This window comes from Salvia splendens, chromosome 17 (genome assembly GCF_004379255.2).
Source record: "Salvia splendens isolate huo1 chromosome 17, SspV2, whole genome shotgun sequence".
NCBI classification, from domain to species: Eukaryota; Viridiplantae; Streptophyta; class Magnoliopsida; order Lamiales; family Lamiaceae; genus Salvia; species Salvia splendens.
The window spans coordinates 3803465-3825735 of record NC_056048.1 but is presented as its reverse complement, the minus strand read 5'-3'; the positions used below and the strand labels follow the sequence as shown (position 1 = coordinate 3825735).

Sequence of the window (22271 nt, the reverse complement as noted above, 5' to 3'; positions counted from 1 at the left end):
TTATTCACAAATAAAATTCATATTTTTCTGAATATTGAAGAAAACGTTAACTAATTTATTCACAAGAATTAAAAAAAATCTGAATATTGTTGATTATTGATATGATCTACTGCTTTGATGTACAACAATGTAACGTTACTTAATCGAGTCTATATAATTTTATTTGGCGTACACTATATTCATTATATTTTGGTAGAATATAATAAATTTAATAATGAAAGAACTATAGCACACATATCACAACTATTTCATGTAACTATCTTGTTAATTTCAAAGATTTTTCCGCAAACCAATACGAATTTATTAAAAGTGTTGAAAAATATCCACATATTTATCAAATATTAATCTTCGTCATTAATATAAACATAAGATTGAGTTAAATTGTGATAATTTTTTTGTTGGTATTTATGAATCACAATTAGTTATCCGAGTTGAAAGCGAGCAACTATGTGAGCAAGTGGTCCACCTTCATTTATACTTCATAGATGCCTCTTTTCCTTTATTATAAGGTCCCAAAATTAATTTTGTTCATTATAATTATCGGCGCCCAATTTAATTATATTCAAGCCATGTAATGGCTACTACATGCTGCTGCCGCCGTCGTCATCGTCGTCGACAAAGGTCCGCTGTGGCTGCCGCCGCCGTCTTCGCCATCGACATAGGGCAAGGATCAAGAATAAGAAGACTTGAATTTTGATGTGTAAATGTGTAGAGATAGAATAAGAGGAGTGAGGGACAAGAGGTGGTGGTCACTAAAATCACGTGAAAACAGCCATGGTGTTTAATGTTGGTGTGATGTACGTTGAAAACACAACATAGTTTTAATGGCATATAGCATAGCATGAAGAGAGGGACACTTCCTCAACCAATTATTTCTCTATATTCCTAACCTTCTTTATTCCTACCCATATCAACATCCTCTTAATGCCTCTTCTTTTCTTGTATCTAGTTAATTATCTACGTATCAACGACGTCGAAAACGTCAATTATCTCGAATTGACTTGAAATTTGCACCGAGCTTGCGATTTTAGCCACTAGTCATCGTTTGAGGGGCAAAATTGTCATTTTATTATTTTTTCAAATTTTATTTTAATTTTAAATTTTATTTATTCATTTTAAACTCATAGGGTTTGTGGATAACACTAGGGTTATGTAATTCTCTATCAGTATGTCGTTCTTGTAGCATGTTTGCATCACATTGCCTTTAAAATACTCACGTGACCTATGTATTACAAAAATGTAGAAATATATATATACGGCTCTCAATATAGTTTACTAAATTTACGTTCAATAGAAACAGAAGGTATAATTCTACACTTTGAATAAAGAATATGTGGTTTTATTTTTTACTTTTTTCAACCTTTAGGGGGTTTTTCAATTTTGTAGCCATTTCCTCCAACAGTATAATGTGGAATTTTAAGGGCATGGGCTACTTGTGGAACACAAAGCTTTTTGTTGGATTTATTTTGTCTCTTGATTCATAATCTAAAGTAAAAGTGAAATGGAACCAAAAGGATTAAATTCGACAATGAGACCCCCCATACTCACGAATGTTAATTGAAACTTCCATTACAAGATAATGCTTTTAATCTTGGCAAAAACTCATACATATCCAAATGTATAGTACATCCATCTTAATTAAGGTTCACCAATTTACTTCATACTTTGAATTTATTAATCACATTAATATTTAATTAGTTTGACATCAAAACATATCTATAAGTGGTTCAGAAACCCTAGTAACTTAAAAAGAAATTAAAAAAATATGAAAAAAATAATAAAATGACTATTTCACTCCTTAAACAATCGCAAGCGCATTCCGATTTTCAAAATATCATTCCGACACAATTGACGTTTTCGGCGTTGTATGTTGTAACAACATATCAAAGTTATACATTTATATTTTCCTATAATAGGTGAAGATTCCTTTTTGACAGATCATGAAGGTTAAAGTTCAAAGCACATAGGGACAATTTATTGTTGAATTCATGATGAAAGAAATGGTCCATAGAGAAATAAAATTAATAGTCCCCTGGTATTTATAGTTACAGTTACACCACTCCTAATACGACAATCATTTCACCCAAATAATTCTCGTTTCATAAATACAAAGTAAAAAAAAACAAAAGGAAGAAACAAGAAAATTCCACAAAACCAAAATCGACAACGACGGCAGTTATTTATAAACTAGAAAACCACTGCCATGAATTTAATTTCTTCGATTACTTAAAATCAAAAAAATGACAAATAGTAAATTGAAAGAAGAGATCGCATTTGAAATTAAAAAAAATTTTAAAATTGCAGTTAGTAGTGATGGTGCTAACACGCCTTTTCCCCGACCTCATAAATGCATATTGAAGGCTCCAGATTTGCTGCAGTGACCTTTTTCATCGTTACATAGCTTTTGAGTAAATATACTCTCCTTTTTGTTGTTGGGTTGTTGGCAAATTCAATGCCTCTCCCTCTCCTTCTTCCTCTCTCTTATTTATATATCTCTCCTTCTTCATTCACTACACCAATCTTCTTCTTCTTTTTTCTTCACTTTTACTACTGTATTATTTTGCATTGTGAAGGAATTGGAAGAGTGGTATGTATACTAACGATACGAGATATTGGTGCGGTTCAATTTGAGAGGCGCGCTCGTTAGGCTTGGAGCTCGGTTATCTGATTGAGCCGTGCCAATATCACGTATGTCTACTATGCGACCGCTTCGTATCACTCTCTTTTCCTTCCATGCAAAAAGGGGAGTAACTCTTTTGTTGAAATGGTTGTTTAGGTATATTTATGTGGATGAATATGCTGTTTTTCTATTTAAATAGTGCTTATGTGTGATATGTACCATTCAAATGTGTACTTGGACATGTTCGGTTAATGTTGTTTCATATGAAATGGATTAGGGTTTGTCCATATTTGGGCATTAGTTTTGTTTGGGATATGTTTGAGTCCTATCTAGCTAGACACTTTTTTTAGACTAGGAAGATTCATTATCACAATGCATGGTAGCTCAAGAGAAGAGTATCTTCTTGTAATCGAAAGACGAATCCGTCAACCCTAGGATCTTTTCAACCCGGTTCGACAGAGTAGTGAGTGGTAAATTACGGTTTGATCTCGGTTTATTTTTTAAGGAAGTGAATCTTGTAGTATCTCAAAAGGAAGGAGAAGAAGAAGAAGAAGAATTGCATTTAGTGAGCTTTACCTAAAGTCTTGCAACTTTATTGACGAAGTGCTTGTGGTAGGTGCAAAACTGCCTACTTTTTGGTATCATCATTAATGCTATTTCAAAGGAGCAAACAACAGATTCCAACTTGGGTCACATTTCATTCTCTCTCATTCAAACTTCACAACTAAGCAAATCATGGCTTAGATTGGTTTAGGGTTAGTAATTTCCAACTCTGGTTTTATTTATAAGTTTATTATGTGTATTTTTATGTAATAGTATTCTGTTATGTGATGTGTGCATATTTTAGATGGAGTCTTTTTTTCAAAATAATTTGATATGTAGTATAAGATTCTATTTGAATAATTGTTCATAGCTTCTTGAATTATTTGCTCATATCACGGAGGTGGTTCAAATTACCCAACTAAAGTTGTGGGAATAGATTTATTAAGTGGGCTGGGCTGGCCCAGATCAGCCCATGATTGAAAATGATGTTTTGGGTTGTGGAGTTGTCTTAAACTCTTGTTTGATGATGTACATTATGCTATAGAGATTCTTTTTTTGAAGTTTTAATCATATTATTTACATCGTGAATAAAAGGAGTGATTAATCAGTTATACTATATAGAAACCTGAAATGTACTATACGGAGTAGTATTTAATTTAGGGGAACTGCAAAAGAAATGCAATTGTTTTTTTCTTTTACAATTTAAGAGCATCTCCAATGCACGGATGTCCCACTCGGACATCCACTAGGACTTCCCAAAAACACCTTCTGCCACGTCACTAGGACTTCCCCTGCACAATCCGCCCTTCCCACTAGGACTTCCCGCAATAAAAAAAATCACAAATTCACAAATAAAGCAATTTACGTTTACGGAAATGAAATTTCAACACGAATACGAATGGGAAAAATTAACAACTTCATTAAAAAAAATTAATACCAGACGTTAGGCCCACGCCACAATGGCGGACGTCCGCCCGCCCGTCGCCCGGACGTCCGAGGACATCCGACGTCCTTACGGGAAGTCCGTATCCGAGTTGCTTCGTTACAATGGCGGACGTCCCGGTCGCCCGTCGCGGATGTCCGACCGGACGTCCGCCATTGGAGATGCTCTAAACCGGATTGTTTGCTTTTCTTGGAAAGTGGAAAAATCATAGTGTATAATATCCAAACGACCTAAACTCATTTCACGAAATAAATTCCATGTTCAACTAAAGATTATGGAGTATATAATTATTTATTGATTGATCTGATTAATTGTAATCTATTAAGTTGTTTTAAGAGAAAACGGAGTTAAAAATAAAATTTCGTATCTAAATAAGGAATTATGGTTTCCAATTGAAATGTTTAAAGAATTCAAATCCCAAAAACTTAACAAACATATCTGAATAGTGCCGGGATATATAATGAACATAATTATTTTTCTTAGATCAACTAATTTAGTTTTGAAAGAGAGATTTCGATACTCGCAAACGCATAAAACATGGAGCAAATCAAAATAAATTTAGTTAGAGCACCCACAACGGTGAGCACTCACCATCCGTCCATCCTTGCCGCTGGCAAGGACACGCCAATCCGCCGATGCGCTCTTGCCGCTGGCACGGACGTGCTCTTAGCATATAGCACGTCCGTGCCAGCGAGCAGGGCGACGTGGCGCGTTTCTATTGGCCGTTGGCATTTTCTTTTTTCTTTTTTTTTAAAATTGAAAATAATACCAAAAATTAAAAAAAAATCGAATTCCCAAAAATATAGCAGTTTTATTACCTTTTTTTGAATTTTTTTTGAAATTTTTTTAAAAAATGTAATCTCAGAATCATCTATAAATACACATATTCACCATCCATGTGGACGAAATTCGGCCACTTATGAATTTAAGTATGTAATTTTTATTTTTTAGGAGTTTAATTATGTAATTTTTAATTTTTATGATTTTAATTATGTAATTTTTATTTTTTATAATTTGTAATATTATTTCGGGTATTTTTAATGCATTTTACTTTTGTTGAAATATTTTTATTTAAATTGAATAATAGAATGGTGGGACCCTTATGCTCGTCCTTGCGGAAGAACACGACTGTGGGTGTTGTGCTCTTGCCTAAGAGCAGATAGAAAAAGTGAGGCCGGTCCCACAACCGTTCTCGTTGACAAGAGCACTGTTGTGGATGCTCACCAGATTTTATCATCGAATTTGTTGGAATAATTAGATACACGATGAGGATTGAGGACTTTAGAAATAAAAATACACAAATTAATAGTACTACTTCCAAAAAAGCAAATCTGCCATACAAAATCTTAGACTGGGCCATTTTTAGATTTAGAACATTTTTCTAGCTACGAAAAAGCCACCAAAAAAGGCAAAACATTCCACAAATTCTATTTTTCGATTTAGTAATACTAATAGACTAATAGTGATAGTAGCAACTATTCAAGAAAACCCGTTTTGGTCAAAATCGCGTTTCTGAGTCTGCTGAGATCTCTCCCTTTGAGAGTTCTTCCAACTCCTTCGCACATGGAGAAGGAAGCCACCTGCGCCGCCGCCGCCCTCCGAGCCACATATTCATGCGGCGGCACCATCTCATCTTCGCCGTCGCTGAAATTTCCGCATGCACCGTTCCTCTTGGGATTCATCTTCATGATTTTGGACCAGTCGGGGACGGCGAGGGGCGCCGACGAAGCGCCGCCGGAGGATCTCGGAATGACCCTCGCGGCGGCGGTGGAGGGGAAGTGGCGCGAGGATGAGGTGGAGAGATTGTTTGTTAGGTTGGAGGGTTGATCATCTCTTGCCTTGATCATGGCCCACACCTCCTCTTCTTGGTAATCTTCCGCCGCCGTCATTCCTCCGCCGCCGTGAGAATCTGACATTGCAAAGAGAGGGAGAGCTTCGATTTGAAAGGGAACTTAACAGAAGAGATTAGTGAATATGCGCAGGTGTGTGAGTGGATATATATAGGATAAAAATATAGGAGGTTTTTCAAGTGAAAAAATTAATAATAATTAGAGAAAAATGAGGATAATATTTTCCAAGTGAAAAATGAGGATAATATTTTCCAAGTGAAAGATGAGTTTGATGCAGTAGGAGAGGGGACCAGAAGCATTAAATATGGCAACAAAAAAATAAAAGGGCTAATTGCCAAAAAAATTGCTGATTTAGGTCAATTTCTATTAATTATGCAATTTTCGGAAATGATGAATAACTAACTTTTTTTCAACAATAAGTGTTATATTTTGCCACATCCTTCATACCATAATAAAAATTAAAATTATTTTTACTATAAATGGTAAATAGATCTCACATTGCACCAACTTATTCCGTCAACGTTTTATTATAGAACTAATATATATAAGTGGTACTCATAGTCCACTAATTTATTCAACCTGTTTTTTTTCCATTTAAAACACATGCTCACACTAAATGTGACTCCTATTGTTGGACGGAGGTAGCTATAATTTTTATATTTGCCTCAACTATTTCATAATTTTATATTTGGAGGAAATTATGTATGATATAGCAGACGAGAATTACTAAAAAAATGTTCAGCTACTTAAACGAGATAGTTTAATATTACCTAAAGCCAAATTTTTTTATTTTACACCTGTAAATGTCACAACAATAAATTCAGACACAACACTTTAGAAATTTTCATCATGAATTATGATATAATTGAATATTTTTTAAAAATCAAAATAATTGTCTATAAAAATGACTTATAATTTTGACATTTCTCAATTATCTTTTAATTTTATAGTATTTGGGAAAAATTATGTATGATCTAGCAGACGGATAATACCATGTGGACAAAAAACGTTAGCTACTCAAACAACATTGTTTAATACACCTAGTCAACCACAGTTATATTTTTACACATGTGTACGCCATAATAATTAATACAAACACATTATTAACTACTCTCCACCTAACTAAGTTGGATCATTTATTTAGATTCAGAAATTAAGAAATTATGTTAAATAAAAGAAAATGGAGAAAAAGTAGGAGAGATAAGAGATAGAGTAAAATTTGAGCGCGAATAAATTAAGAGTGATTTAATGGTCCGTTGTTGGCTAAAAATAAAAATTAAGAGCGCGAATAATAAAGTAGAATTCGTTGTCATAAGTTAATTTAATTTTTTAAAGTTATAATATAATTGAATATTTTTAAAAGTTGATATACTTCCTACGTCTGATATTAGATGTCTCGTTTTTAATCGGCTCGCATTTTAAGAATCCATTTAACTTTATGAAAGAAAGTAATAGAAAAAATGAATGGAACGTGAATTCTACTTTTATATATTCATTTTATAATTAAATTAGTAAAGTGACTTAGTAATTTATAAAGTCTATTTACTAAATATAATAAAAATAAAATAAACTACTCCCTCCGTCGGTGAAATGTTGTCCAGTTTGTTTTTAGTTTTTTTCTATTTTAGTAAATGAACCTTACTTTCCACTAACTATTTAAACTTACATTTTATTATAAAACTAATATATAAATGTGAGATCCTTATTCCACTCACTTTTTTAACTCATTTTTTTTTATATTTTTTAAAATTTGTGTCGAGTCAAACTTAGACAATATCTCATGACAGATGTGTAGTAGTATTTATTTACCAGTGAACATACAAAAAAAATTACATTTAATGACAGATTGAGAGAATAATTGCTAATACTCCAAATAGATTTTTTTATGCTATGAATAAAAGAAACCCCTCCTAGATTTGAAAAGCCCTTTCATTACCGATAAAACTGTGTGACCAAAATTTGGACAACCAAAATTCTGGTTTAATATAAAAAAACCGGTTTATTTATAATGTCCGATTCAATAGTAATTGCATTTACTTTGTTGCCCTTATAACAAAACTTTCCAAATTGGCGCCTGTTTTTCTTCGTTTTCCCTCTCTCTCTCATTTCATCTTTCCATGATTATTGATGTTAATGCCAACTGTCCAACACAATCATCCATATCTATATCTCTATTTCATGCGTTATTTTTTCAATTTTTCCTTCACTTCCATTTTCTTCTCCCCATAAATTGCAACAACCACGTCCACAATTTTCCTACTTTATCAGCAAAAATCCATATTTATTCGCTCTCCCCTCTCTCTCATTTCTTCTCCCACACCAATGGCAACAATTCATATATATTTATATACTCTAAGATTTAGTTTATTTAAGCAAAATAACTAAAAGTGTTAAAATTTATAGTAATAAAACCAAAATATTTTTAAAAAAAGTGGTATTCTATTATAATAAAGATAAATATATATAAACTGTAAATACATAACAACCCTAAATTTTAATACTCTGTATGCCTAAATCAGTTTTGTTCACGTTGATTTTGTTATTGGTTATAATATAATTTGATTACTAAATTATCCTTAAATACAAAATACCTAAATACTTCAATGTATCAAATCTGCAATTTCAAATATGCAAATTTATTTGAATCAACATATACGGTAGATGAAAAATTTTAAATTTACATGAAAATTTGTTTTCATCACATTTCCAACAAAATTCAATGAAAAAAGGATGAATTTGTTCATTCCCATTAAACAGCCAAACTTAGGATATTCTTCATATTGAATGGCAACAATGATTAACGAACATAAAATTATGGTATATTGTAAGCAAATACTAATTCCCTTAGTTTTGAGTCAGTTCATAATGCAGAAAAAATCAATCATATGTAAAAAACATCAAGCACTTCAAAGGAACATAATAAAACTTTAGATACATTCTTCCAAAGATAACAAGACCAAATTACTTAAATTCTGATATCAATAACATATGAAAAAACAAATGTTTCACAAGATGGATTTCCAAGACAAAATAAATTGTTTCTGTCAAACTAAACAAAGCATATCAGAACAATCTCAAAGTAACTATTTCAAATTCCATACCACCAACTAAACTCGTGGCAATATAATGCATATGCCACATAGTTATAACACAAAATATAGGAATATCAACTTACAGAAGGACCACGAACTCCACTTCGACCTCGACCACGACCACGGCCACGACCTTTCCTATTTTCAGCTGGATCTTTAAATCGAGCAGTCCTTGGCCTTCCTTTGCGAGTGACAACAACCGGATCTAAAATGGGAATATTACCTGCATCAATTTCTATTGCTTCAGATGTATTTTGGCTTCGAAGAGAAATTGTGCCGGCAGGTTTCCATCTCTTAAGATCTCTTTGAATTTCTTTGAACTTATCTTTGACAAAACTGATTTTCTCCTCCGAATCGATTGCCAAATTGCTGCATTTTATAAACTCTTGTTCCATCTCTTGAAATTGTTTATACTCCTTGGACATGTGTGGATATGCACCCGCAAAAGAAATGCTAAAATGTGGCCTATATACATCCTTCCGCCATCGCCGTAAAATATATCTTTCGCTGACATGATCAATTTTTTTGAATACCAAAACCTTCAATATATGACAGCAGAAAATACCTTTGTTCTCGAATTTCTTGCAATTGCAATCAAAATAGCCCCCAACAGGCCGATGCTCAACCATGAAATGTAGCTCGTTGGGAGAGGGATACTTGCTCGATGTACGTGTCTCAGTAATATCATATCTATCCATTGAGCTACTATCTGACTCCAACAAAATGAGATTGCAATTCCAAATCTTTTTCACTTGTTTCTGAAGAAGCTCCATGATATTATTAGTGTATACCTTAGCAAATTGTGATTCCCACTTAAACTCTGACACACAAGTGATAGGCCTGCACTTCGTCGAATATTCAGCTTGAAGCTCTTTTCGAATCTTATCGACGATACAAATCTCATATTGCTCAACAAAGATTTTCAAAGTACTCCTCGAATTGATGTAATTATCGAAGAATGCATGCATTGACTCACTTCTTTGAGTCGACATCATGCCAGCCCAAAAGATGTGCTTTGAGTATACTGGCACCCAACTTTGCCTTATTTCATATAAGTTTTTTATCCAACTATTTTCATGTAAGTTATACTTAACTTGAAAATCGAGCCAATTATTTTCAAATTCCGGAATACTAAAACTGCCATGTATCACTCGATTGAAATCTAAACAAGCCATTTCAAAATTAGCGATACCTCTGAATTTCTTGGAGCTCTTCGAAACAATATGCCACAAACAGAAGCGGTGGATACTGTCAGGCAATACTTCTCTCAATGCGATCGTAATGCTTTCATCTTGATCACTCAAAATTGCCGTCGGTTGAACACCTCCCATTGCGTCCAGCCAATTACTAAAGAACCATTTGAATGATTCTGCACGCTCGTCGCTCAATAGACAACATCCTAATAGAATGGAGTGGTGGTGATGATTAACCCCCACAACAGTTCCAAAAGGCATATTGTATTGATTGACGAGATAAGTCGTGTCAAAGCTCACGACGTCGTGGAAATCCTGGTATGCAGCCCTACTCCGCGGATGAATCCACATGACATGGCGAAGTCTAGAATCATCACCAATATCGATCAGATAAAAGAAGTCTCTATCATTTTGCTGCAGCCTCTTAAACATCTTTTGAATGGCATTAGCATCTCCATCTCCTAGTCTTAGCCTCCGCATTTTGTCAACATGATTTCTGCAATCTCTCGTCGAAGCTCCTAAATTAGATGGCCCGCCGGCAAGAACTTCCATCGTTCTTACACTCTTACATAACCTTGATCCTGCACGGTCATATGCCTCTAAAAGGACCTTCAAATGAGTTGTCAGGTGCCTATGTGCCGGCATAAATTCAGAAAGTTGTGGCTCTAGATCGTGGTTATGCTTATTGCAAAATGTTGAAATCTTCCAATTGCCGTTGTCCTGTTTTATCGCATTCAAACGAGTAGGACAATTGATTTTCTTAGTGTATTTCTTTGCATTTGGCTTTCGGGCCCTTCCGCATGAGAGCAAAAGATACTTATCACTACGTGCAGTTCTTGTTATAATACTAAATCCCTTTACCTTCGCAAAAGCTTGATATGTTGCAAAGATCCGTTCTCTACTTTCAAACTCTAAACCAGATTGAGGCCCATTTTTCATCAACTCTTCACATGCATGCTTATCAGCTCCAAATAAATCTTCTTCATCCTCCATATTCTCATCTCCATCTTCTTCAATTTGGTTTGAAAGTTCATAGGAATCTCCATCGTCTTCATTCATAACTTCATGCTCCATGCTATTTTCGCTTTCGGCGGAAGATCCAAAAAGTTCATGCATCATATCCCTTCTAACAGCATCTATAATTTAAAAAAAAAAGTTTTTGCATTAGCAACAAAGAGGACAATACCAGAATAATCTTGTGTCTCATTTCATATAAAACTTCTAACACATAAACTCATTATTCAATCCCGTGTCTTATTTCATACATAAAAGTTTAGACTAATGACAACGACAACCATAAACTTACCACCAGTTGAAAGTGGAGTCTCCGGGTTCGCATGATAATCTTGAGTCGAAGTTGTTGGGGATGCCATTCCTCACCTCACTGTCCAGAGACAAACTTCTTGTGAAGAAATTTAGCAGATTCCAGAAAAAAAAATAAGAATGGGTGTGTTATGGAGTTTTAACTTTCTGTAATAGTGAAAGAAAGAAAAGGCGGGAAGGAAGTAGAAGGCGGAGCAGATTTTATTTGCCCGCTTTTCAATGAACATTGTTTATTGATTATATTTGAATAATTTTATTACATGGAGTAGTTTTTATTTTTTAATTGTTTATATTGGTCTAGGAGTATATTAGAAAAATCATCGTTTCTTCGATTATTGAATACTTGAATTATGATTAAATTCTGTGCTAATTCATGCTCATATTAAATTATATTGTTGTAGGAGTATATTATTAAAAAATCGTTGTGTTTATTTCATATGTATTTCATTAATGAATCTCAATTATGTGGAATTACACATTAATTATTCTCCAACGTATTTCTCGAATATAGTCCCTTATGTATAGATTTTAGATCTATGGAGAGGTATTTTCGAAAATATATTGTGGTTCTTCTAGTGCTACTGTAAATCAAGAAAAAAAAAAGTTGATTCATATTTGGACGAGATTGAAATTAATACAAAATTTTACAAATAGTTTTAATCATGTGATATATTCTAAGTCGTTTTTTAAATATGGATATCCGTATGAATCTACTATCGCTCGCATTGAAAGATAATATCCCTTAAATTATAATGTATTTTTATAATATTAATTATTTAAGGGAAATTGGTATCTAAAACCATGAATTTTGCCTAAAATTTGGTATTTCCCATGAACTTTGAAATTGGTATATAATATCATGAACTTTGCATTTTGTTTGGTATTTCCCAAACTCACTCAAATAAGATATTTTCATCAAAATCTTATTTAACATAGGCAACCGTGATATATTTTATAATATTTTAAATAACTTTTTAAGTTCATAACATAGTTCATAGGAAATACCAAGTTTTAGGCAAAGTTCATGGTTTTAGAGACCAATTTCCCATTATTTAAATATTTTATTCATTCATTTATTTACTATGTTCGACCCCTTGAAATATAATTTTTGGATCCGTCACGGGCTGCATCCATGTTATATGAATGCATTTCAAATTGTAATATACTTGACGTCTAATATCACAAAAAATAGATAGATCAGAGTGAACTATTCCATTTGTGATAAGAAGTGAACTAGATCAAACCTCGTCATTCTTCAAATTGTCGCAAACTAAATAGATCAATGAGTGAATTATTGTCATCTACTACCTCCGTCACGCAATAAGAGTCATATTTTGCTATTTCGGTTTGTCCCACAATAAGAGTCACATTTCACTTTTACCATAAATGGTACTTATTAAAAGTCGTGCTCACACCAAATGTGATGTTACTCTTGTTGTGGGACGGATGTAGTAGTAACTATTTGATTTGTAATAAAAACAAATTAATGGCATTATCGTGATTGTAATCTCATATTGCAAAATAGATACTAGATCATTTTTTCGATATTTTTCCCCAGCCCTAGTCGTGATTGTGATCTCATAATGCAAAATAGATACTAGATCAATTGGTGATTTGATAAAATAATTTTTAATTGCCTTAATAATTAGTGATTATTCTCATCCAACCCCTTTAATAACGTTTGCATTTGATTAGATAAATTTTGAATATGCTTAAGATCTAATATTACAAACGAGATAGATCAATTAGTAATTTACTCTCATCCAACCTTTTTTATTAATGTAAGTAACCAATTGTTTCATTTGGTTAGTAAGAGAAATACCAACGACATTAGTCTTGATTGAGATAAATCAAACCTCGTCATTAAGATTTAATGTTGCAATGTAAAAATAACAACACCTCTTAAAGTGACACAGTGACTTGAAAACCGGACCGCACCGGCCGGTCGGACCGGTTCGGCAGCGAACCTGCGTCCATTACAGTCCGGTTCATCGCATAAAACCGCCAGCACATTGAGCCGTATTGAACCGGATGAGCCGGCCAGTTCGACCATGAACTAATTTTAATAACATATTGTAATTCACTAAATTGTAATGTTATAAATATAAATTTTGATAAAATTCAACCATATCTTGTTATAAATTTCTATATATTTATATAATATATATTTAATTGTATATGCTACAGTAAAACGACCCGACCAGTGGTTGAATAGGTCCGACCAGTTAAACCGTGAACTAGTAGCTTTGTCGGTTCGCTTACCAGTCTGGTTTTCAAAACATTGCACTCCACCATCTCACTTCATTTATTACACACTCCACCAATTTCTTAAAACTCATGTCATAAATTATTCTAACTCCTAAACTGGGGACGGATGGAGTATTACATAATTGTGATATTATGGAGATACGTAAAATAATTTGTTAATTATGAAGTATAAATTAATTATTGAACTATAAATGCAAGAAAATTAGCAAATAGAATTATTCCAAAAATAAAAAAATATGAGTACAAATTTGAGTACTCCCAAATCTCTCGAAACACACTAAATATTACTAAGAATTACTGCATAGCAGTAGTATACTTATATAAAGTTTTCCCTAGATAAAAATAGATGTTAGTACCCATGCACACAGCTGTAAATTCATTTGTCTTCTTCTCCCTCTCTCCTTCACCTTCCTCCCTTCTTCTTTCTGAAAAAAAAATGTTGACATTGGCAGCCATGATGGGATTGCTATTTTGGGGGAATTCAAACGTCTCCCTCTCTCCTTCACCTTACTCCCTTCTTCTTTCTGAAAAAAAAATGTTGACACTGGCAGCCATGATGAGATTACTGATTTTGGGGGAATTCAAACGTCTCCCTCTCTCATTCACCTTACTGATTTTGGGGAATTCAAACGTCTCCCTCTCTTTCTGAAAAAAAAAATGTTGACACTGGCAGCCATAATAATAATAATAATAATAATAATAATAATAATAATAATAATAATAATATTAATAATAATAATAATAATAATAATAATAATAATAATAATAATAGTAGTAGTATAATTTATTTTACTATGTTAAAATTATATTAATTTTAGTTTTATTTTTCAGTTTTGAAATTATATTTTTTGGTATACAGGTATTCTAAATGGTATATCGAAATTTCGGTATACCAAAATTCGGTATACCGAACTTTTGAAACAATAACGATATGAAATTCTTTCATATCGATATTTTCGGTATGATAACGAAACAAAATCTTTGATACGGTATATCATATCGACCCAGCCCTAATCTTCATTGTACATTCCAAAGAAAACTCAAATAATTTTGAGTATCCAAACATCCATATTTCACTACTCCTACACTCCACTCATTCTTATTGTAGATTCCAAAGCAAACACAACTAATTTTGGGTATCCAAAAGTCCATATTTAACTATAAATAGTGAGTCCTATTCTCTACACTCCACTCATTATTCATTGTTAACAATGGCTGATCGTAAAAGCTCCAAACATACCCCATTCAAGAAAAATACTCCCACAAAAAGTCCCAAACCCAATACCCCAAATAGGAACCTAACTCCGAAAAGGGAGTATGCTACGACGTACGAAACACCAACAAAGAAGCAAAAGTTGAGCCTTTATGAACCATCTCCCACCAAAAGTTTGGAAGCCTTGTACAGGAGCCTCAAAGAAGCCCAGACAAAATTGAAGCAAGAAGTGAACGAGTTGTTCCGCCGGCTTTCATCGGTTGGTAACGACCAACCAATTGATGGCTTGCTATTGGACGACCCTCCTTTGTTGAAGTTGTATGATATATTTATGGACATGAAGCTGGGTACTACACAAAAGGATCAAGAAGGATCTTCCAGCCTATTCCCTGTGGTGTTAACCCAAGATAGCTCAAGCGATGTTTAATTCAGTTCACTACTATGTTCTAAGCATTTCGTTTATTTTGATTTCCGTCGATGTTTAATTCAGTTTACAATGTTCTAAGTAGTTTATTTTCTTCTCTGGACTTATTTTGTTTTCTGCAATATGATTTCAATATCATCTTCTTAGTATTTGTCCTATTTAATGTAATTGGTGATCTTCATTATGTATATTCTGCAATGTGAAAGTCTCCATTTGTTTGCACAGTAATTTTGAGTTAAAATTGATGGAAATATCATTCCTCAACTCCAATAAATCAAGGATAAAAGTTTAAAAACTTGGTGGATGTTGAATTAACCCCAACAATTAATTAAGACTTTAATCGAACACTTGGTGTGCATATATCATTCTGCATTAATTAAAGAAGAATTTAAATAATTGGCTATTTATTTTATACTAGTATATTCTAAGTGAATTTTTATTTATTTTCGCTTATCAGTGTATTTAACTTGTTTCGTCCCATGACTAGCAATTTTTTAACTTCAATTCCCGTTATTTTATCTGCCATTTTGTTTTCCTTTAATTTCCATGCTTCCTATTGTGGTGGGGCCTTCAATTTGTAGATATATTTTCTCATCACTAATATGAATGAGAAATTGTTTTCAATAAGAGCCCAAAGAGGGAAGATGACCAACAGATTTTGAAGGAGAAAAAATCGTAACAATAGACGAAATAGGAATATGGAAATAGACGAGAGAGAATATTTATAAAAACTTATACTCCTAATAAAGAGAGAGAAAATTAATGATATAAAGCAAATTCAACGTAGATTCTCAACTATTAGTTACTATATTCTTACCCCTAAATAATGTTTAACCAAAATGAAATTTGCGCCCTTTCCACCAATTCTGGCATTGCGCCATGATTGAATAAGTGAAATTAATTATTTTGATATTTTGATCAAGCACAGTCTGTCATCAAGATTGACTGATTTTGCAGTGAATACTGATATATTTATGTTGTGTTAATATTTTAATGTAAGTTAGGTTACTATTGACTGATTGCATCTTACTTTGATTTAATTAAAATTTTATACAAGATATCTCTTACTTTAATATATTAAATAAATATATATTCTCCTACAAGATTTAATCTCACAAATTTCGATGCTATTTAGCAATGCAAAGTAGATATTCATCAAATCAATTTACCAAATTTAAATTTATGAAATTAGATCAAAAAAATAATCACATGTTCCTAACTCATCTATTTAACTTTTTCTCCTTTGCTTTATAAAATATTAGAGTTTTTAGCTTTACTCACTATATCATGAAACAAATTAAATTTGATATACGATATACTAATAATTTGATTTTAAGAATTTAATAATTTGTAACTTAATTCTCTACTTTTCAAAATTAGATTTTTTAAAATATTGCAGTCTGAACTTCACAGAAAAAAACCTCTTCAAAAAATTTATAATACATTGATATTATTATTGCTTATTTCAAGCATTATGGTTGTGTATTAGTGTACCTTCAGATAAGCTTTGTTTTGCTGCACATTCAATATTCAAAATCATAAAATAGTAAAAGTGCTAAAATATAGTGTACGCAATATTTTTATATTAATATATTAATTAATATTTTCATTTAATTTAGGTTAATATATCGTACATAATAACGTACATAGTGCTACTACTAAAAGATCTAAGTGTACGCAATATTTTTATATACTTATATACTTCCCATGTCCCATAAAAATATGTGCACTTTCCATTTTCGTCCGTCCCACAAAAGTATGTACATTCCATTATTTAATAATATAAGTTCCACTATCCACTAACACTATTTTAACTACCATTCACCTCCTCTCTCTTACTTTACCAATTTTTTCTTAATTCTCGTGCAGTCCTAAATGAACATATTTTTTTAGGACGGAGGGAGTATTATTTTAGTTTACTAGTATATCATAGGTAGTAAGATATACGTTTTCTTTTCTTAGCAAAAATTAGGAATTTTAATAACAAATTAGATGCTATAATACTTAATTTTTAATTATATTTTATATAATATATTAAGTACTAATATTTTTTAATGTATTTTAGGTTAATAAGTACTCCGTATATCGTAACTAGTAAGATACACGTTTTCTTTTCTTAAACAAATTACATGTTATGACACTTAATATTTAATTAAGTAATTCTTTCCTTTCTCAACTCTCAATCTTCTCTCTCGGCCTATCCCTTCACCGATCTTCTTACTCTTCAATTTCCGGCAACAGATCGACGCCGCCACCGCTCTTCGTGCTTCAGACCTCACCCCGCCCGCCCCTTTCATTTTTCTTTTTCCCTATTCGCACTTTCTCTTCTCTTTCCCTCATTCCTCAACTTTCAATTAGGGAATCTAGGGTTTTCTAACCTCGCCGCCACGGCGCCACCCACCATTTTGGTATGGTCCTCCGACGTGGCGGAGTTTTGGCGGTGAAGAGAGGTGTCTTTACCTTCTTGAGCCATTTTCAGACTTTAACTTTTTGGATATGGGTTTGTGGGTTTGAAGATAGAATTGCATTTGAGTTATGGATTGCTGTTCTCTGCATTTTGATTTTGAAATTTTTGATTGGGAATTGCATTTTTATTTTTAGGTTTGTGAGTTTTATTGCTGTCAATGTTTAATTTTTGATATGAAGTTATAATTTCAAAGTTGGAGAATGCAAGTTTTAGGATATTCTTCAATTTTGTTGGATTTTTGCAGATTTGGGACTCTTCGATTTTTTGTTTTTTTGGATTTTTTATTGTGTTCGATATTGGAAGATGAACGGATGGTCGATTTTCAGGATTAACAAAATGAATCCCAAAAAATAAGTAAAAATTGATGAAGATGATAAATTTGATGAATCTAGCAAAATAATTGGATGGGTCGAGCTATATTTGATGGAATGGATTAATCCAAAAAATTGGATGAATTTTAAAAATAAAACACAGTATTATGTTCTCTCTCTTAATTTAAAGCATTATGGTTGTGTATTAGTGTACCATCAAATTAGCTTTGTTTTGCAACACATTCAATATTTAAAATCGTAAAAACAGTAAAAGTGCTAAAATATTGTGTACACAGTATTTTTATATAATATATTAATTAATATTTTAATATAATTTGTACAGTACATAATATTATAAATATGTTCTGGTACATCTTACTTTAATTTAATTTGAAATGTGCAGAACATTGAGGTCATGTTTTAAAAATTTGTGAATTAATTTTTTACTTTTTTATCCATATCTTTAAATTCAAATTTGAAAAATCCTAAAAGGGAGGGAGTTCAAAAATTGAAAAAGGCTGAAGGATAATATAGTCATTTTAATATATCCACTAACTGCATTTAATATTTTAATATATAACTAATACATAAAATTACTAATATATCCTTATTTGGTTGTCCAAATTTTGGTTGATTATCAACACTCTTTCATTACTACTTTTGGTAAAATGAAAAGCAAAATGTCAGACTAAAAATTAAATGAATTAGGGTGTAGCACAACATATATAAAGGTGTAGCAGTTAAATCAGAAGTTCCCACCGGAGAGATGTGATTGGGCAAGGTGTAACAAACCTATTGGGCATCACCCAAACAGCTTATCCAAACTTAATGAATCAAGATTTGCATTACTACCACACATTTTAATGTGCAGCAGACAAATCCAGATTGTAAAACAGAACTTTATCAAGACTTGCCTAGAAATAGGTGCTTGTACAATTTTCACGTTCAAATTTGAGGTTACGTGATTAGACTTGTGAGTTGTGCGGTATTATTAGTGGTTCATTTGTTTAAAATAAAATTATTTAGAGGTTTAATTTAATTAATTTGAAATTGAATTATATTCCATAGTAATAGTATAATAGTATAGTATTTTCATATGAATGTTCCTTGCTAAAATCTGTCTTTTTGTCTATACAATGCTGGCGAACTCTATTTCGCCATTTTTCTGGTGTTAATTTAGACCATTTGATCGGAGATAAATGGTACTGAAAATTCCCTTTTAACCAGTTTTTTCATTGATCTGTTTCATAGCCTGGAAGTTTCTTATTTGCTAATTTTGAATGAATCATTCCTTGTCTTTCAAAAGAATCCACAATAAGTAATTAATTTTTAGTTTTAGCAAAAAAAATACATTTACTTTCTTCTATTATATTTTCCTTTCTATTTTATGATCATTTTATCTCTTCTACTTTATTTTTTTCAACTTACTAAAGGAGTGTCATTTTAAATCTTGTGCCCTAAAAAATTCATTACTTGTAATAAAACGGAGGGAATATCTGTTAAGGAGAAGACTGAGAGATACATAGAAACTAATCTTATGTAAGTGATATTATCAAACCAACGTCACTTATGCTACTAGTACTACTGATATTGTAGTACTATAGTTTAAAATTAATTCATTATTGAAGGCTAAACACGTGTTTTGGGATTTATTGCTGAGATTTGAGAGTGCAACCACATCCTACTGAAAAACAGTAAAATTCACAAGCACTTACTAGGCCTTATCTTTTGGAATTAGGGATAATTCCTCAGCCAGAAAAGAAGGCATAGGTGGGGTAATTCATGTGTTTCTCATTGATTATGTGTCAGGAATATGTAAAGAAGAGAGAGGGAGAGAGAATAGTGGCAATGTATTAAAGATCTATAATGGTAATAGGCCAGCCATAGGCCATGGGTTAGTTACAAACTCCTCCAGCCACATCATCAGAACAAGTAACTGGACAAACAATAGGTTAGCCACAATAAATAAAATTATAAAAAATAAATAATTAACAATCACACAAAATACGGAATTAAATTTACGACACAGATACATGAAAATTCAATAATAATATTAAAATTAAAAAATATATATTAATTAAAAAATTACATTAATTAAAAAAAAAACCCTCTTCCACACACGAGCCCCCACCTCCGCCTCACTCCTCGTGGCCGTCGCCGCCGTTGTCGCCGCTATCCGAGACCCCCAAACTGGGGCGATAGACATTGTCCCCCCCGGTGTCCCCTGTATCCCGGGTTGCATCCCCGGTACCCCCTGCATCCCCTGCCATCCCGGCTACCCCCGGCTGCCATCCCGGGCATCATCTGCTGCCAAGGGTACATGTTGTAGTACCCGGCCATCGGACCCCATCTACCTCCCACGGGTACCGTGGGAGTTTGAGACCCGCTCGTCACTGGAGTAGACTCGTTGTTGTTCTCCATTTTGCTTTATTGCTCTTGTACAGAAATTAAGTGAGAGAGAAAACTCGTTAAAACAAGCGGTGCGAATGAAAATGACGTGCAAATCGCGTATATATAGTGTTTCGAAATTTTTTTTTAAAAAAAGTGATGGCTGATCGCTTGCCGATCGCCCGCCTACAATGGCGGCCAGCCGTTCGGCGAGCGCACCGGCCAGTGCTCAACAATCGGCGTGCGCTTGCCGAAATTCTCGCCATTTTTCCGCTCACCGCCTACAATGATTCGGCTAGTAGATCGGCCAGCGCCGGGAATCGGCTAGTCGGTCCGCTAGCCTCCATTGGAGATGCTCTTAATGTTGGAGAATGGAGATATATTGGTGTTTGGAGTCTAATATGTGGTGTTTTGATTTTCCAAACATTGCTTTCTACAGCAATTATTTCGCCATGTAGATTACAATCAGACACCCAATTCATTTTTGTGCATGTAACTTCAGCCGATTAGATCTACATCATTACTAGTATTCCATATAATGCATATTAGAGATTAAACATTTTATTTTATTACTATGTGAGAGTTGGGGCTGAGAAAGAGTTTACATAAATATACATTATTAATTTGGTGGCTGACGTGTCATAGTTCAAAAGTTAACATCTAAGCGAGTCTCACGACTGTCCAATTTAATTACTCCATCTGATTGTGTATTCTATTCAAATTATTAAAATAGTAAGATAATTTACAAGTTGTCTATAGTGTATTGACTTAAATTAATTTGTTTTAGTTTGATGCATTGTATGATAAAACCAAACTTAGTACATGATGGACATGTTCAGTTCGAAAGGTTATATCTCATGATTGAATCTATATTAAGTTTGCTTCACGTGAACCTCACACCTTTATCCTAGATAAATGATATGATAAGTCATAGCCACTTCCTCCAATTAAAATATTCTCATACCTTAATCCTATATGAATAATTATATAATAATGATTCATAACAATCAAATAATACCAAAGTTAAAGAGTAACAATCTTTATAAAATGTTGGTAGCATCAGAGCAAGCTGTGGAGGCAGGCAGCTACGAGTTTAACTTTTTCAGAGGGTGTATTGCATCATTGTAGTTTCCAGTTGACAGATTTGGTGTAAACCAGAAAATGTTAGAATCTAATCTAGGAAGTGTAGATTCGTCCCAACTGCAAATATTTTGGACCACGCAAACCTACGACATGACATTTTAGGTGATCAGTCCACCCTCACCTCCTACAACTATAAGTTTAATTGAGATTATATTTAACTTCAATCCCTTCTTTAATTGAGATTATATTTAACTTCAATCCCTTCTTTATATCTAGCCTGAACTGCTTCCACTAGTAAGAGCATCCACAATAGCGCCTAGCGCACCGCCTAGCCGAGCGCCGGCGCTAGGCGGTCTATTGCAGCCGCCCAGCGATTTTCGCGAAAAAAAACCGCCTAGCGCTCGGCGGTTCCGTGGCGCTAGGCGATCCGCTAGGCGCTATTGCAGCGTCCGAATCGCCTAGCGCACCGCCTAGCGCGAATTTTTAATTTTTTTTTGTTTCCGAAACACTATATATACGCGACTTGCCCGTCATTTTCATTCGTACCACTTGT

At 33.2% G+C, this 22271-nt stretch overlaps 2 protein-coding genes across 2 annotated transcripts; both read right to left on the bottom strand.

Moving 5' to 3' along the window:
• Window positions 1-5400: 5400 nt before the first annotated feature.
• On the bottom strand, window positions 5401-6050 carry LOC121774176. The gene has a single exon (XM_042171092.1). The coding sequence runs from the start codon at window positions 6020-6022 to the stop codon at window positions 5582-5584; it is 441 nt and encodes a 146-aa protein (XP_042027026.1). The 5' UTR covers window positions 6023-6050; the 3' UTR covers window positions 5401-5581.
• Window positions 6051-9122: 3072 nt separating this feature from the next.
• Window positions 9123-11614, bottom strand: LOC121775477 (protein FAR-RED IMPAIRED RESPONSE 1-like). Its single transcript, XM_042172555.1, has 2 exons — window positions 11548-11614; window positions 9123-11377 (listed from the first exon to the last, which is right to left on the bottom strand). The coding sequence occupies exons 1-2, from the start codon at window positions 11612-11614 to the stop codon at window positions 9123-9125; spliced, it is 2322 nt and encodes a 773-aa protein (XP_042028489.1).
• Window positions 11615-22271: the final 10657 nt, after the last annotated feature.